The 18,265-nt window shown below is 45.6% G+C and overlaps 1 protein-coding gene across 2 annotated transcripts; it reads right to left on the bottom strand.

Annotated features, from left to right (window-relative positions):
• Positions 1-1,150: 1,150 nt before the first annotated feature.
• hpgd (15-hydroxyprostaglandin dehydrogenase) lies at positions 1,151-16,544 on the bottom strand. 2 transcript variants are annotated; one of them, XM_032563861.1, is made up of 7 exons: positions 16,348-16,544; positions 13,922-14,045; positions 12,259-12,365; positions 10,207-10,303; positions 3,561-3,637; positions 3,314-3,477; positions 1,151-2,308 (listed from the first exon to the last, which is right to left on the bottom strand). In XM_032563861.1, exons 1-7 carry the CDS (start codon positions 16,456-16,458, stop codon positions 2,185-2,187), a joined length of 804 nt encoding a protein of 267 aa, XP_032419752.1. In that variant the 5' UTR covers positions 16,459-16,544; the 3' UTR covers positions 1,151-2,184. The 2 variants fall into 2 exon arrangements, with proteins under 2 accessions (XP_032419752.1, XP_032419753.1); XM_032563862.1 differs by having other exon boundaries at positions 16,366-16,540.
• Positions 16,545-18,265: the final 1,721 nt, after the last annotated feature.

The following is an 18,265-nucleotide window of genomic DNA, read 5'->3' as shown; positions in this document are numbered from 1 at the left end:
CAGAACCAGAACCAGAACCGGGACCAGAACCAGAACCAGAACAGAACCGGAACCAGAACCGGAACCAGAACAGAACCGGGACCAGAACCAGAACCAGAACCAGAACCAGAACCGGGACCAGAACCAGAACCAGAACCAGAACCAGAACAGAACCGGAACCAGAACCAGAACCAGAACCGGAATAGATCCAGTTGAATTTTTTAAATAAGAGACGATTATTTCCCACCTGACTGTAACCTACAACCAGAAGGAAAAACGTTTTTCTTCTTTCTTTGGCTTCATTCCCACAGCGGCGGCCATCTTTACTGGCGTAAGCAGAGCGCTGCTGTGTGAACGAAGCCCGACAGGTGAATCCAGGTGAATCCAGGTGAGTCCAGGTGAATCCAGGTGAATCCAGGTGAGTCCAGGTGAATCCAGGTGAGTCCAGGTGAATCCAGGTGAGTCCAGGTGAGTCCAGGTGAATCCAGGTGAGTCCAGGTGAGTCCAGGTGAATCCAGGTGAGTCCAGGTGAATCCAGGTGAGTCCAGGTGAGTCCAGGTGAATCCAGGTGAGTCCAGGTGAGTCCAGGTGAATCCAGGTGAGTCCAGGTGAATCCAGGTGAGTTCAGGTGAATCCAGGTGAGTCCAGGTGAATCCAGGTGAATCCAGGTGAGTCCAGGTGAATCCAGATGAATCCAGGTGAGTTCAGGTGAATCCAGGTGAGTCCAGGTGAGTTCAGGTGAATCCAGGTGAGTCCAGGTGAGTTCAGGTGAATCCAGGTGAGTCCAGGTGAATCCAGGTGAGTCCAGGTGAATCCAGGTGAGTTCAGGTGAGTTCAGGTGAGTCCAGGTGAGTTCAGGTGAATCCAGGTGAATCCAGGTGAGTTCAGGTGAATCCAGGTGAGTCCAGGTGAGTTCAGGTGAATCCAGGTGAATCCAGGTGAGTTCAGGTGAATCCAGCCTTCACTGAATAATCTTGGAGTTATTGGCCTAGAAAAAATGTTGCTAACACAGCTGCCCCTTTCCATCAGTGGACACTCAGCGCCCCCTGCAGGCAGGGAGGTCAATGAGGCGTTTGCTTTCACTTAATTTCCCTTTGGGATCATTGAAGTATTTTGAATTTGAATTTTCTGTTGACCTTCAGTTACTTTTGGTTTTGTTTCTCCTCTCAGGCCAGTTGAGATGTTCTTTATGAACTGTTGTCGGTTCTGTCTGTTTTAATCTGCTTACACGCTGCAGCTTACATAACCATGTTTATGTGTGTCTGCCAGCAGTAGACAGACTGAACCTGGTTAAGTGGCCTTTAGGGAGGGACCGGGCTGCAGAGGAGAATAAAAGCTGAACTCTAATCTTGGCCTCATCTGGTTCCGTCCAGAAGGAGCCCAGTGGGCCGGCGCTGGACAGTGAATGTAATTCTGGTTCTGATCCGTTTCTATGACATGTATGACTTCTAACATTTGATCATTTTCAGCATTAAAGCCTGTTTTTATATTGAACCAAATCTCATTATTTCTCAAGGTCATTTACACTGAGGGGTTCTGGTCGGGTTCTGGACCCGGTTACCGGACCTGGTGGAGCACAGAGACAGAAATGAGTGAAGTACAACAGAACCAAACCTATTCTGGAGTAAAAAGTGAAGCTCGGTCTGAACTGGGTCAGAACAGAACCGAACAGAACAGCAGCAGATCTACAGCAGAAGAAGAAGAGAATCAAAGTGCTGCAGTGGCCTAGTCAAAGTCCAGGCCTTCACCTGATGAAAACGTTGTGGGACCTTCAGAGAGCTGAGCAGAACCGCGATGAACCGAAGCAAAGATTTGGACCAGAACACAACTGGTGAACACAAACTGGGAGAAACCCTGAGGTTGGTACCAGGTTCTGTTGGTACCAGCTTCTTACCTCAGAACCTGGTACCAACAGAACCTGGTACCAATCAGAGTTAGGAGCTGTTTGGTTGTCCATGACTGAACCAGGTCAGAACCGTTTCCTTCTCATCAGCAGGCGGTTCTGGTTCTGGTCAAATCAGCTGATTCCGGACTTTTGGTTCCCACAGGAAGCGGTTCTGCTTTGCTGAGTCCAAACAGGAAGCAGAACAGAATCATCTTCAGCATTTCTCTAAAACAACCAAAAGAGTCGAGGTTCTACGAGGAACCGGTTCCAGTTTAGCTTCCAGAACCTCTGAACGGGTCGCGGTTCCTGCGGGTCGGAGGTCAGGCAGACATGGGTTCGTACGTGTGGAAGTGGATTCCCTTGGCGCAGGTGATCTTCATCACGGCGCCGTTCAGGCTCGGGTCCGAAATGAGCCTCATCATCCCTTCAGCGATGAGCGACGGCCTGGAAACAGAGACACAGCGTCAGCAGAACCGCCGGGCCCGGATCCAGTCGGAAATGGGTCCGGCGCCTCCAGCCACACGCTTCATACGGTGGGAGGTTCTCTGGGTTCATCGGAACCAGAACCTAACTCCGACCCGCTGCCACTGAGCCGGCTCTGCTCCGATGGCACCGGCAGGCCCGACTGCAGCCGGTTTGGGTTGAACACACCAAGGACAGGATGGTTCTGATGGTTCTGATGGTCCGACCCAGAACCGTCTGAGCAGGAACTGAAGCTGCAGGTTTTTATCCTGGATGTGAAGCTAAAAGCTGAAGTTCTGCTCGGCGTCATGACGTCCTCTGGGTTCCAACAGGAACCGGGTTCACTCAGGGAACCGAGCCGGGTCACCAGAACCCCTCAGAATCTCCAGGCCGACATGAACCGTCCCTGGACTTTATTTAGGGGCATCGTGGGTGAACAACACCCATCCAGGTGGGGAATCCGGTGCGTAAATGAAGCCCTGGGCTTGCAGCCCGTTTTTACAAACATCAGTGAACGCTGCCAGGTTGCCAGGGCAACAGCACTCGTCTGACTGCATTGGGCCGCGTGTAAAGTTTGGTGGAGGAGGGATTATGGTGTGGGCTGTTTTTCAGTAGCTGGGCTTGGCCCCTTGGCTCCAGGCTCCCATCTGTGTGGGAACAGTTTGGATCTGGACCAGAGCACAAGGCAAAGCTCATAAAGACACGATGGAGAGCCCGGCTCAGAGTCCTGACCTCAACCCAACAGAACGCCTTTGGGATGAATCAGAGCAGAGACTGAGAGCCAGACCGTCTCGTCCCACATCAGTGTGTGACTTCACAAATGTGCTTCTGGAAGAATGGCCAGAAATCCCCATAAACTCTCCGCTAGACCCGGTGGGTCAGGATGGGACGGAACTGGAGCCGAGACTCTAGTGAATGACGATGAGCTGTAAAACCTGGATTCACTGACATTTATCTGAGCCCAGAACCCGGTTCTGCTGGACTTACTGTAGAACCCCAAACTTGTTCATGCTCTGCTTGAAGTCGTCCTTGAACTTGACGAACTTCCCCATGTTGTCCTCCTCCTCCACGGTGTGCAGCAGCGGCGTGTCGACGAAGGCGGGACACAGGACGTTGATGCGGACGCCGTAGTCGTCCTGGGCGGCGGCGTCCTGCAGAGGGACAGACAGACACACAGCTGCTGACCTGAAACCTGCTGCCGGCGGGCGGCCGACTCACGCTGCGCTCCGCTCACCGCCATCGCTCGGGTGAAGCCGATCACTCCGTGTTTGGTGGCCGTGTAGACGGGCTGGTGGGGGGAGTGGAGGAAGGCTGAAGGAGGAGAGAAACCAGAGAGTCAGCTGCTGCTGCAGCAGGAAGCTGGAGCCTCCAGACCGCATCACTTCCTCCTGCAGAGGCGACACACCAAGCCGCTAGCTGCAAAGCGCTGTTAGCGGCTTGTTGTTTCTCTAACTTTGGAAACATTTAGCGCTCTTAGCTTCACTGAGACAAGCTGGGCATCAACTAGAGCAGATATCAATATCTTTATTGATATCTGTCTCAATATTTATATCAGTACCAATGTTGAAAAAACTTCTAGATCAGGTAACAAAGACAATGAGCCATAAAGGCGGATCTATTCAGTGTAGCTCTATGCTTCATGCTCTGAGTGATGACATGCTTTATTTTATGTTATATTTAGAAATATTGACTACATTTTCTGAACCATTTGAAAAGTTTGTTTCTGTTTATTTTTACATGTTTGGCCAAGACAGTCAGCCGATTGTTTTATTCAGTTTAGTTTCTTTCTTTCGGCTGTTTTTCTCCTAACTGAACATAAATTGTTTGTACATGTCTGACCAAGCGGTCGCTGTCTTTAACCGCCTGCTGCTGCAGAGTTATCAAATAAATCTGTAATTCAGTACATCTGCCTGTTTTAAAAAATAAACGTTCTAAGTCAATGTTTATCTGTGCAGAATCGGCCGATACTAGTATCGTATCAGAAGTGAAAAAGCAGATCGGTGCTTCCTACAGCATTATGCTACGCTACACGTCACATTGGGATAGCGCTTTAGCATTATGCTACGCTACATGTCACATGGGGTTAGCGCTTTAGCATTATGCTATGCTACATGTCACATGGGGATAGCGCTTTAGCATTATGCTATGCTACATATCACATTGGGATAGCACTTTAGCATTATGCTATGCTACATGTCACATGGGGATAGCGCTTTAGCATTATGCTATGCTACATATCACATTGGGATAGCACTTTAGCATTATGCTATGCTACATGTCACATGGGGATAGCGCTTTAGCATTATGCTACGCTACATGTCACATGGAGATAGCGCTTTAGCATTATGCTACGCTACATGTCACATGGGGATAGCGCTTTAGCATTATGCTACGCTACATGTCACATGGGGATAACGCTTTAGCATCAGCTAAACACATTTTATGACCGGTGCGTTAGCGTTAACACGGCTCAGAACTGCCTCGGCTTCCATGGGATCATCTCCAGCTGACGGCTGCAGCTCAGCATAGAAATTTGTTTTCAGTTAAACATCTCTGTGACTTTTTCCATCCATCCAGCCTCCAGCAGCTGTTTGTGTTCCTAGATAAGATCCTCTGCTGTTCCTGATTATCATGGCGGGAATCAAAAGCTCCTGAATGTCAGCAGGCGGGTTGCAGCAAGCCGCTGCCGCCACCGCCGCCACCGGAGGAAGACGGCAGCAGATCTGACCTTTAAGCTTTCAGGAATGTGTTGAATCGCTCTCTGACCTTCAGGAAAATGTCGCTGCTCACCTCTCGGACCAGACGGAAACTAAAACCTCAGAACCAGCACCGTTTTCCTCTAGTTTACAATGTCCAACCTCCGACTGTGAAAACTGGCAGATCAGAATTCAGGTGAACTGGAAAAAGCCCAGGAGCCTCATCCACCAGGGTCCAATGATGGACATCTCTGTAAACATGCATTCCTTCCCTGAAACTCTAAGCTTCTAGGTATTTGTCCAGGTTTGGACTCGTCCACGTTAGTCACAGGAATGTTCCTGAAGGTTTCCAGCCTGCTGAGGGTCAAGATACGGATCTGAACCAGGCTGGAAAAATCCTGAAACCATGAAAAGCGATGAGTTCAGGTTCATCCTGGATGTTTTTCACCTGATGGTTAACTCAGACCTGGAACTACCTGGAAAATCCCCTGATGCTCCAGAAAACCTGGAAACATCCTGCTGCTGGTTTTCATCCTGTCCTGCTGAAACCACAGCATCAGGGGAAGCTGTGGTACACAGACATGCTCACATGAGAGTTGGGTCAAAGGTCACAGAGGTTCCTACAGATGGAGGAGCTGGTGACTCTGGTTCTGCTTTCTCTTCCTTCAGCTGAAGGTTTTCAGATCAGGAAGATCTGGAGAAACGTGTAGCCCTGTGGTAAACTGAGGTTACGGTAATTTGCTCCTGTGTGTGAAGGTTAATAGAAATCTTACATAGTTCAATACAGGACACAAATATATTAAAAGTAAACGTTTATTTACTAATGCATAACATTGATGACAGCTATGGATTTCATATTTTTGTTTCTGAACGAAATATACTAGTATTTTCCTTTACTTTAATATCTAAATAATATAAAGGCTAAAGGTAATTATTAAGTAATTAGCTTACTTAGTAATTAAAACGGTATTATTTGTAAATCAACTAAGAGCATTATTTTATGTAAATATTGCAATTGAAAGAAGTATTAGTGTGACATAAGATGCACTGTGCGTTTTATTTGGCTTTGCCCTTTGATTGGTCACTGAGACAGTCCGTCCGGTGCGTGACTCGTGATTGGTTGAGAGGAGAGAAGGCGGGAGGAAGAAGGAGAGGAGAACCGTGATGGTGGCGACCGGAGGGAAGACGAGCGGACAAGAAGTGAAGAAATACAGAGAAAACCGGACAAAGCCGGACGGGAGAGGACGGAATTCAGGAGAAGTTGGAGGAGTTTGGTCGACGCGAGAGGGACGAGACGAGAGGAGACAAGCTTTGAGCTGAGCTAAGTGAGCTAGCTAGCTACTTCAGCCCCACGTGTCTGCTGCGTTCAAGGGAAGTCCGGACAATAGGACGAGTGAATTGCAACGCTCTCAATGTTTTTTCCTCTGGGATTTCAACTCCTCGCTTTTTCCTAACAGGCCTGCAACGTTTTTCCCTCTCCTGAAGGTCGTGAGTAACAAACTGACTGGGTTACATTTGTTTCGGACTGTATATTGATATAAGTGGACATTTCTGGTTGTGTCCTGGTTCGGGGGAAAAGGTGGCCATTAATATTTTATTGGGTCTGCGTTATGTAAAGAGGTTTATGTTCTTTAAATCTTAAGCGTCCTTCAACTTTAAAGTTTATCGTGGTGACTAAATAGTTGGATTTCCTGTCACTTTAGTTTAATAATGTTAGGCTGAATCATTTTGTCTAAAATTGTAATGTTTCTCTGGGTCATATTTGTCATAAACTGGGGAACCCAAGCACCCTCCATTTTAGTTTCTCGCATAGAATGGTTAAAGGTGTCACGTATGTCTGAATATCATCTGCATAGACAAACTTTACTCTAAAGTAAAAACCGGTTCTGGTCGAGTTCAGAGTTTCACCCAGAAGCCTGGCGGTCGACTAAAACCGTGTTTTTGTGTTAAAATGTCCAAAGTTGACAGGAATTATGACCTGATAGTTCTGCTGTTGAAATACATTTTCAACAAAAAATAATTAAATAAAAATTAATAAAAAATTTTTGCACTTAAAGCCTAATGAAGCAATCAGCCAGTGGATCGTAGAACAATCAGGGTTTCCCCCAGAAAACCTGCTGAGCCTGGCGGTTGGTCCACCGTGTTTTTTATTAAAAGATGTTAAGTAGACAGGAAATGTAAAAAATATTACTGTGTAATTAAATGTTACTGGAAAACATTTCCAGTGAAATGCTATCTAAACCCACAACTAGTCTTAAAAGCAACAAATCAAAAAATACAATTAAAATGAATATCAATTATTTGCATTTCTGTTTAATCCAAATTAAGTCAGCGGCTCCATCAGGCCCTCAGGGTTTCAGGGGCCCCATAAATGCTAATATTTTAACACAGACCACAGATACATAAATGTAACATTTATTTATTGAGATTATCAATGCTGCTAAATTTGATTTAATGCTTTCAGCATAAATAAATTAAAAGATTTTAAATTGTTTAACATTTACATGTAAGATTTTAAGGAGCTGGTAAGTTTACTTTGTAAAAGTTCAAAGAACAATTTTTATAGTTATTGTTTTGTTACCATAGCAACAATCTGATGCTGTGAGTTTAATCTTTGACTTTGAGCTGTTTGTTAACAAATACAAATTAATAAACTGTAATTGTAACTGATTGTTTTTATGTTGGCCAGTTAATCTACTCTCTCTCTCCCAGATTAAATCCAACCCAGAAGCTGTTAGAGGTGCTGATGGTTTTAGCAGCAAGAGGGGCCCCGAGGGGCAGAGGGCCCCAGGCCTCATGCAGCCTGGGACCGGCCCTGCAGGATGAGTTCAATCTGCTGCACTGATGATGAGCAACAAACGGAGATTTAATTTAATGCTGCTAATGTGGCTTTAGCAGCTCTAACATTTTTGTCTGTTGAGTTTTTAATAAAAGCCACAGAAGTTGTTGCTAAGAGTTTATGGGACGACTTTCTCAGATCTCTGCGCACATTAACTCTAAGTGGACAAAGCATTTAATATGATTTGATGCATTGTGTAACTGGAAAAATAACACTAAAATAATAAAAAAATAATATAAAACCAGGGTGTATCGTGACTGCGAGGCGAGCGTGAAAACTCCTCACCGGCTGAACCTGCATGATGAGGTTAGCGCTGGTTTGTTAACCGCTAACGCTCCGACCAACCGGAACACAGACATATCAGCGCAGACAGCGCCACACGCTGGGCAGCGTGTTGAGATGGAAAAGCCACACAAATTTCTTTGTCCACAATTATAAATCATTCTCACCGCTCGCTCAACGCTCCTCTGAAAGCGACTACAAGTTATTCCTGCGGTTCACGTAGAGCTGCGCAACCAGAGCTAACGCTGTGGGTTTAAACTACCTTGATCCAAAACTCTGGAAAGAAACATAATTCCTCACAGAGGGTTGATGAAACTATCCATTCAGGTCAGCCTGAGTCCAGGTTGAGTGAAAGGAGGCGAGCGCGATCCGCCAAGAGGTAAACTTAAGACACCCAGCTGCTGCAGCGCGCGGCAGCATGCAGCGGTGTGATTGGTCCGGCTTTAAATGCATAAACTTTAAACCTATCTGCTATAAACTCATCTTTTAGGAATAAATCTGCTCCGCCAGTGAAACACTCAGAGCAACAGAGACGCCTGCAATCCGGCTTAGAAAAAAAAAAGCATTTTTTATTTATTTGTACATTTTTTTTTGTAACATAATAAACAAGAAAGGCTCAGTCTGGCGGTGGGGCTAGCAAAGCATGGCAGCTGCCAGGCCTAAAATACACTGGGGGAAACCCTGGAACAACCTTTACCATACTGGTTACATTTAAGATATATTTAAATAAATATTAACTAAAATGAATGATGACATTTGTTTGGTTACAAAATATTCTTACAATACAAAATTAAACTATTTATTTATACATTTTTTTTGTTTTCCTAAGTTGTCAAATTTTGTTTTGCTTTGCTGGTTTTAAATGGTTGTTTTGGTGTGTGTGAAAGTGTGAGTGTGTGTGTGTGAATGTGTGTGTGAATGAATGCATGTAGTAAGATAATTGGAGGAGGTTTATGGTTTTGATGCTGTGGGGGTCACAGCGCCTCCTACAGGCAGCTCCTTCAGACCCGGAGCCACGCGCTGAGGGAGCGTAAACCTCACAAAGATTATTCTTCAGTCAGATAGATAGATGCGCTCAGATCCGCCTTCCTGCTCTGAGTGACTCTTCTGTACCTGAAGTTCAGGATTCTGCAGCCTGAGGAGGCGAACCATTACTGCCAGTAAACCAGCTCTGCTGGAACCTTCCAGAGGAACCGGTTTGAGTGAGAGGTGGCGCCGAGGCAGTTCAACTGCAAAGAATTTCTGATAAATGGCGCTCAGCCTGGCGGCGGGCCTTGGAGCCCGGTAGCCCGCCAGGCTGACGATACACTGGAGGAAACTCTGACGTTTCCAGACAGTTTGAGTTTAGATGGAGCTGCTGCAGGAACCGTCTCTGGTTTCATCACCTCAGGATCGAAAACTCTCCTTGGTGGGAAACTGCAGCCGGTGGGAACCCTGAACCCGACCTGGTTCTGCACCAACTCCTCTCAGTTTGGTTCGTGTTCAGACATGAAGACGTTTCTTCGTCAGTCAAATCAACTGGATTCAAATACGGAAGAATTTTTATCAAATCTGCTCATGTTTCTGTTTCCAAGGATGAAAGTAAAAACTCCAGATTTTGTCCTGAACTGCATGTTTTTCTCTAGATGGGTGAGTTTTAAAGAGCAGCGACCCATCAGAACCAGAACCTCTGGTGGGTCGAACCCGATCCCTCCTGCTGCGCTGCAGAGGAGCGAACACCAGCGGGGTCAGAGGTCACAGCGATCTGAACCGCAGCAGAACTTCGACCACAAAGGAAGTTATCAGACAACACAGATCAGGACATTTCCTGTCCTGAGGCCCAGCAGCGATGAAGAGGAAGATTTCAGCTTCATCATGTCTGCATGAGCAGCAGCAGGAGTTTATCTCCGGCCTGCTGACCTTTGACCCCTTTTTAACAGACTGATCAGGTGGATCCCAGAACCTTTTATTTAAAGATCCTTGCAGTTAGTTTCAGGCCCGTTTTCCTTCCCACAATGCACTGGGGTCAGCTGTCGGGCCCCTCCAGAGGCCCCGCCGGCTCCCTCTCCGTCCCCAGCGGTTACCTGCCATGGAGGACACGTTGATGATGGTGCCTCCTTGCTTGCCGTACTCTTTGCTCATGTGCTCCAGGGCCAAGTAGGTTCCCTTTATCACTGAGGTCTGCAGATAAAGAAGAAGAAGAAGCGGTTAAAGTCGACGCGCCGCTGGGACAGGAAGTCATGAAAGGCGACATCTTCTGATGAGAGGCGATACCAGAGGCTGCGGTTTCCTCAGGAAGCAACGACAAAAACAACATCGAGCTGCTGATACGATCGGCAACCAGAAAACCAGCTGGAAATTTATAGACAACGCTGAAACTGAAACGAGTCAGACATTCTGCCTGCTCAGATGACCTCTGACCTCTGGCTCAACATTCTGGAATCAGGATCCAAAACCACCAAAGGTCAGAGAAAAACCTGAGCAGACGTTGATCTGAAGAGGAACAGAGTCGGCCGACATGGAGCCGGCAGAAATAAAACCACAACAGAGGTCAGAGGTCAGGCCTCCGTTACCACTCTTCCCAGTTTTTCCAGAACATTCTGATGATCCTCCAGAAACGTTCTGGGAAAAGCTGGACGATGTGGAAACGGAGCGACCTGTTAAGTACCGGAACCAGCAGGGAAGCACAGTGATGGCAGCACGATGACTGGGGAACAAAGACCGACCTCCAGAACCAGGACCAGAACCAGTACCAGGACCAATACCAGGACCAGAACCAAGACCAGAACCAGTACCAGAACCAATACCAAGACCAGAACCAATACCAGATCCGAAACCAAGACCAGAACCGGAACCAGAACCAATAATAGTACCAGTACCGGAACTGGAACCAGTATCAGAACCAGGACCAGAACCAGTGGAACCAGAAGCCTTCAGATTGAGCTCTGAGGTTTCTAGTGAGATTCTGACAGATGAAGTTCTGTTCGGCTCGGTGCAGGAAGAGGAAACGCTTTATTGCAACAGGAAGTGATGAAACGGATCGTTTCTAAATCTGGTTTGTTTATCGTTTCTTCACTGAAGCCCAAAACCAGGTTCTGGTCCTCTACAGAGAACCGTAGAGCGGGCCGGGTCCAGGTTCTGGTCCTCTACAGAGAACCGTAGAGCGGGCCGCGTCCAGGTTCTGGGTTTATGAGTCTGAAGGTCCGAATGATTCTCTGTGAACTCCACACACAGAAGGTCCAACAGAACATCTTTGGGTCGTTTTGGACCAGGAGGTTCTCAGCCAACCCGTCTGAGCGAGACGCTGTCAGAATCTCCCAGAAATGGTTCAGAACCGAAATGTTCTGAAAGCACTAAGACACAGAACCAGGACAACGGACCAGTACTCCAGGTCCGGTGTCCTGCAACGTTTAGATGTTCCTCCTGGTCCTGGTCCAGGTTCTGGTTCTGGTTCTGGTTCTGGTCCTGGTCCAGGTTCTGGTTCTTGTTCTGGTCCAGGTAATTAACCCGCTTCATTCCAGTTTTGGACCAGAGGCACATCAACTGGAGTTTGACTCCCCTGCAGTAAGAGGTCCGACCCAGTTCGACCCGGTTCTAGTGATGATTAAATGTCATTTTATAGAAATGAGCCGAAGAAGTTCAGAACCACGGATCAGAACCAGCCTGAACATCCAGTTTGGACTCTTCATTCTGACAGTTTTATGTTTTATTTTCGTTCTTCTCACCTGGACCAGACTCGGTTCTGTTTTCCTGGTTCTGTTCAGGTCCGGTTCGGCCCAACCGGCTGCATTTTACGTCTCTTTTCATATTTCTGGTTTTCTATGAGTGACGCCTCATGGCTGATGGTTCTGCCTACTTCCTGCTGGCTGTTGGGTCCTAAATGTCCCCAAAACATTCAGCCTGACGTCACATTAGAACCTTCAGAACCAGAACCTGGATCAGTTATTTACCAAACATGTTGACAAAAAGATGATGTGATATTTCTAGATGTTTGTTCTGGTTTTCCTTTAAACGTTTAAACTGATTCTATTTCTGCTCTTGTCTCACATTTAGCCACGAGTTCAGGTTCTGTTCGGTTCCTGCAGTAAAGTTCTGGTGTTGGTAGTTTGTGACCCGGGTCACCTGCCGGTTCTTACCAGGTTGACCTGGATGGTTTTCTCCCAGTTCTTCTCGTTGTTGATGCCGGCGTTGTTGATGACGATGTCCAGGCGTCCGAACTGGTCCACCGTCCTCTGGAAGGCGTCTGTCCAGGGAGACAGAGACGGAGAAACGGACGTCACTCTGGACAGCCTGGTGGCTGGAGGGGCAGGAGGGCATTGGGGGGCAGGGGCAGCATTGCTTGCCCACAGAGTTAGCCGTGCTCACTCCGGTCTGGAAGCTGTTTTATTTGTTTTGTTTGTTTGTTTGTTTTTAGCTGTGAGTTACAATCTTGGCAGCAAACCAACAACAATCCAAACTGGTTTGACTAAAGCTGCTGGATGCAGGTAATGTTAGCTAACTGATGCTAATGCTATTTAGCATTTAGCTTGTTAAGAACAGGCTAGCTAGGGCGTGCCGTGGTGGCGTAGCGGTTAGCGCGACCCATGTTTGGAGGCCTTGAGTCCTTGAAGTGGCCGTCGCGGGTTCAACTCCCGGACCCGGTGATAGTTACCGTGTCTTCCCTGTTTCCTGTCAGCCTACTTACATATAAGGGACCCTAGAGCCACAAAAGACCCCTGGAGGGGTTAAAAAAAAAAGAACAGGCTACTAATGTGATCCATGTTCTGGTTTCACTGACTGGAGTAACTTTTGTTTTTGTATGTTTTACTTTTGTTTTTTAGGCTCCAGCAGCAGCAGCTGGATCTAAACTGGTGAATTAAATGATGCTAAAAATCTTATCTGAAGACCTGATTAGGATTTATGTTTTTAGTTGTAAAATCCGACTTTCTAAGGTCAAAGGTCAGACCTGAAACTTCCAGGATGAAAGCAGATTTATCTCACTATTTGTCCAGAAACCAGTGGATGTTGTCTCTTTCTCAGCCTTAATTAATGCATAATAAACAGTTATTAATGCCTGATAAACTGTTTACAGATCAACTTGTGGTCGTCTGGAAAGCGGTTCTGCTCCTGGACCGACCGGGCCTCCACAGTACGCGCTGTGGATCCAGCCTGAGGAGCCGGTTCACACGGCGCCGGAGAGGGAACGGATAACGACAGGATGTTGATCATCTGCTGCTGCCAGCTCTGTGTAAACAACCCGGGGGGAACCTGAGGTGGGAAAACCGGCAAGTAGCAACATCTGCAGCATTCCACCGTAAGACAGCAGGGAGGCAGCAGCCGGTTCCCACACGGGACCGGGACGGGTCCGATCTGCAGGAACCGGGTCACTGGGACTGACCCTCAGGGCTTACCGTACGACAGGATGAATAACTGATGACGGTTATTTTTCCTGTCATCAACATGAAGGTTCAGTTTTCAGTCATATTTTCATTTCAAAGCTAAGCGCTAAGCTAACGCACACTGTCCAACATTTAGCTAAGAGCTCAATATTCAGCTGGTTAACTAAATTATTATTTTTAAATGCATGAATAATATGGTGAAAATATGACTTTTAAAGATTAACCTCCATTTTTTTCTCTGTTAATGTTTGGCTGAGTAGCGTTGCCATAGCGACGCCAACACTTCTGCACCACTGAAACATTTCAATTCAGCCAAATTTAGTCTTGAAATCCAGAAATGACTCAGTGAAGTTGCCGCATCACTTCCTGTTTCATGAAGAGGAAGTGCAGCTTCATCATCAGGCTTGCTCCTCTTCCTCACCTCTCAGAGCGTCGCCGTGGGTGACGTCACACTGGATGAACACGCTCCTTCCTTCCCCAAACTCGGCGTCCAGCTGGGCCTGGCACTGCTCCCCCACCGTCTTGTTCAGGTCCACCACGGCCACCTGCAGGACCGGGACGCAAAAACTGGGTTCGCATCACATGCATCGGGGTGCTGCCCTGCAGGGGGCGCCAGACAGATGGAGCAAACGGTATTTCTAGTCGGCTTTTCTGTTTTTAAAGGGTTGGAGTTTATTGTTCTTTCAACACGCGGCGGGGCTCAGTTTGTTTTACCTGATTCCTGACCTCATCTGATGGAGGCAGGTGGCAACCTCAGCTCAGCATGGCAACCAGAAAACGGAGGAGGAGGATAAAGATGTAGGGATGGAAAAGGTTTTTCAAACAGGCGAGTTATGTCAGTTATGGAGAAGAGGTCTGTCGATATTCAGGTGAAATGACGGATCGCTGCATTTGTAATATAATAAATTACAGCAATAAAAATAAAGAAACGTGTTAAAGTGTCTTTAACACTGCAGAGCTGCTGTGATGTTTCTGGTCAGATGTTATTTAAAAAGGAAATCTTTTAAAATTAAAATGTTTTACAAGTGTTTTGATGGCTGCATTTCTCAAAATGATTTAACTCAAAGAAAAAGTCAGAAGCGACAGGAAGTTTAGGAACAGACTGAATCCTGCTGCTTCGTTTTAAAACACAAGTGTTGCAAAAGTGCTTCTATAATTAGCTTAAAGTTATTAAATTAGACTTTTTTAAACCAGATGACTTGGCAGAGAAGAACGCAGCCTTGACCCAGTTAGCAGTTACCGAACAGGAACCGGACCAGAGAGGCAAAACGAAGAGATTTAACGTTTTGTTAAATCTGCAGGGAGTCCAGACAGATTCAGGTTTCACAGCAGATTAAAGGAGATCAGCTGATCCTACAGCAGCTTCAGCTCCTGCTCAGCTTCACATATGTATATATGTGTGTGTGTGTGTGTGTGTGTGAATAGGAAAAGGTGATTCAGAAATGTTTCTTTCTTTAAAATTTATTTTGAAATTATGTTTCTGTAAAAATGTTTTCATGTTAATCTTTAGAATGTCAGAATTTATATGTAAATGTTTATTTTTGTCTCAAATGTAATATATCAGAATAACTGATTTAGGATTTTCCCATAACAGGGAATATTCTCTCTCTCATCAACACAGCCATTTTAAAATGCTTTAAAATAACAATAATAATAATAATAATATCTTTTTAGCTACATAAAGCACCTGAACGTCTCGGTTTGATCTGAGAGGAAGTGAGTTGGCTGAAGGAATATCATTGCTGTTATTTTCACCAAATCATTTTCAGTTTTACTTGATTCATTTTTTGAATGTTTATTTTTATTTGAGTGAAATTATGCTGATGTAAAGCTACGCTAGCTGAGAACATTTTGGTGAACTTCACCCACCACTACTTACAGAAAAACATGAGATAAAAGTATTTTATTTAATAAATCAGTTGCTGTGTTTCCATTACAGATTTGAGCAAATCGCTGCTCATGTCGAGAAAACAACAAAACAAAAACTATTTTGTAATTATTAAATATGAAATGAAACAAAAATCATGGCAGCTACGGCAGTTAGATGAAACCGTGTTCATAATTCTATATATATAATTATATAAAAGACTTTTTAGCGACAAGCCCCGCCTACGTTTTTGGGGAGATTGTAGTCGACCATTTTACAGAAGAGTTATGGATTCAACATGTTGGAATAACAACAACAGTTTATGAATTGCCTGCTGTCAGAGTTCCGAAAAATCAACAAAAAACGTCATCCTACTTCCTGTCCTCTTCTTCGTGGTTTTCACCAGTAGTAGCATCCGGTTGTTGATCAGCGATTTAAATGATGCGAGAAAAAGTGTTTTGCCAAATATATAGTTTTGATTTTGACTCAAAACACAAATTTTAAAAATAATTTTAAAAAAGGTTAGTTTTTAAGAAATTGATGCGTTTCCTTTCAGCGAAATTTTCTTTTCGTACTTTCAATTTGTGCAATTTTATGGTTAATGGAAACGCAGGTAATGACACGGAGCAGCCGACCCACGGAACCCGGTCAGCGGACCCACGGAACCCGGTCCGAGACGAAGGGATCGGAGCATCAGCAGAGCAGGAAGCCGGTTCGGTTTTATCAGACCTGCGGTTTCACAAGTTCTGCTGCTGAGGCGGTTCTGATACTGATCCTCTGCATGTGTGAAGGAAACTTGTCAGAAACATGCAAACTTCTCTAAAAGCAGAGCTGCGCGTCATGACCCCGCATTTACCAGAACCAGAACCAGTTCGGCGGAAAGTTCGACCAGAAGCTTTAAAAGCAGGAAAAAGTTAGATGTGATCAGAAAGCAGCTGCAGAGGGAGCAGAACGTGAAGGCTCCAGAGTCGGAACCGAACCTTGGAGCAGAACCGAACCTTGGCCGAGCTCTTCAGCAGAGACTGGACCGCTGCCCTTCCGATGCCCTGAGCTCCTCCGGTCACCAGAGCCACTTTCCCGGCCAGAGACATGATCGACACCGGCGTCGCGCTGCCGTCCTCCCGCTGCGGGTCTGAGCGCCCTCCGCTGCGCTCGCTGCTTTTCTCCTCCTCCTTTTCCTCCTCCTCCTCCTCTTCCTCCTCCTCTTCTGCCTCCTCTTCCTCCTCCTTTTCCTCCTCCTCCTCCTCTTCTTCCTCTTCCTCTGTCTGACTCCTTGTCAAATTAATGGTAGAAAAATGACATTTTCACCATAATATCACATTCTAAAAGTTAAACAGTTAACTCGGAATCAGACTCAAAACTGAAAACACCAAACATGGGGTGTCCAAAGTCCGGCCCGGGGGCCATTTGTGGACCCTGGATTGATTTTGTGCGGCCCACAGCTCCAGTTGCCTCCACCAGATTTTTAGACTTTTTGTTTTTAAACAGAAAATTTTTTACAGACCAATTAAAGCCTTAAACAGAGATCAGAACCCAGGTTTTGGTGCTGTTTTGTCAGAACCACATCTATTCATCTACCGGTTTTGATGCACTCAGATCTGCTTTTAATATTATTAAACATAGCTACATACTTTTAGACAAAATGACCTAAATCTACTTTTTGTTGCTCAAAATTAACATCTTTAAATTATTTTCAGTAGCGAAATGTAAACATTCACAAAGTGGAGCCTCTTCTCTTCACGAGGATCTACCATAATTTGCACTTGCCTTTCCAAAGAAAATGGACTATTTTACTCTTTTTATTAAAATATTGCAACCTAGTTTATCATGAAGAAGGTTAAAAAATGCAGCATTTTGTTTCTTTTTGTTCTTTTTTATTGGACTTCATGTTTTTTTGCGAATCGTTTTGAATGGATGATTTTGGTAAACCAACAGCTAAATTATATTAAAACTAAAGACACCAAGAATAACCAAAACACTGGTACAGGAAACAATAATCACAGCTCACAGCATTTAATCCAGGAATCCAGAAGACTTAACATAGTGACCTTCTGATATCAAAAACTCATCCATCCATTTTCTTACACCCTTGTCCCTAGTGGGGTCAGGAGGTCACCCGCCTCTCGTGGCGGGTCACCAATCAACTAATCAGGTTGATTAGAGAAACCGATCAGCCTGACAGTCATGTTTCTGGACTGGGATGAACCCAGAGAGAACTGGGCCGGGAATCGAACCCAGGACCTTCTTGCTGCAAGGCAGCAGTGCTGCTCACTGCACCACTGTGCAGCGAAAAGCTTATATCAGGAAAAAAAACAAAAGGAGCACACTGTTACAAAAATAAAATAAGAACGGGATTAAATAACATCTAATGTGATAAATATAAAAAATTTAATCAAAAGAGGGAAAGAGGCTCGTGCCGTGGTGGCGGAGGGGTTGGAGCGACTCACATTCAGAGGCAACGTGAGGCTGTCGCGGGTTCGACTCCCGGACGATGTTTACCGCACGTCTTTCCTGTCAGCTACTGGGAAAAAGGGACACTAGAGCCGGAAAAAGTGATAAAAAACAAAGAAAGAAAAGAAAAGTGGAGGAAAATCTCTATGATCCTGTAATATGAGAAACAGGATTAAATAATTCATAATACATTTAGACACACTATTAAGGAAAACAGGCTGATACAATTTAAAAAATGTTTGTAGGTCATTTTTATAGATTATGACGGATCTCTCGTCACATCAGGGAGAGCGGCGCCCCCTACAGACCACCCGCCGCCTCTGTGTGTGTGTGTGGGTGTGTGTGTGTCCCAGTCAGAGGAAGGTTAAGTAAACTGTGCAGGATAATAATTACAGGTTGAATCCAGCAGCTCCTCTTCCTCCTCCTCGCCGTCGGCCTCACATTCCT

This window comes from Xiphophorus hellerii, chromosome 5 (assembly GCF_003331165.1).
Source record: "Xiphophorus hellerii strain 12219 chromosome 5, Xiphophorus_hellerii-4.1, whole genome shotgun sequence".
In the NCBI taxonomy this organism is placed as follows: Eukaryota; Metazoa; Chordata; class Actinopteri; order Cyprinodontiformes; family Poeciliidae; genus Xiphophorus; species Xiphophorus hellerii.
This window is presented reverse-complemented; position numbering and strand designations above follow the sequence as displayed.

Coding starts and splice junctions, on each gene's coding strand:
- hpgd (XM_032563861.1), bottom strand. CDS start 16,458: ATGTCTCTGGCCGGGAAAGTGGCTCTGGTGACCGGAGGAGCTCAGGGC. Junction 14,046..16,347: donor AGGTTCGGTTCTGCTCCAAG/GTTCGGTTCCGA, acceptor CCGGTCCTGCAG/GTGGCCGTGGTGGACCTGAA. Junction 12,366..13,921: donor CCACGGCGACGCTCTGAGAG/GTGAGGAAGAGG, acceptor CTCCCTGGACAG/ACGCCTTCCAGAGGACGGTG.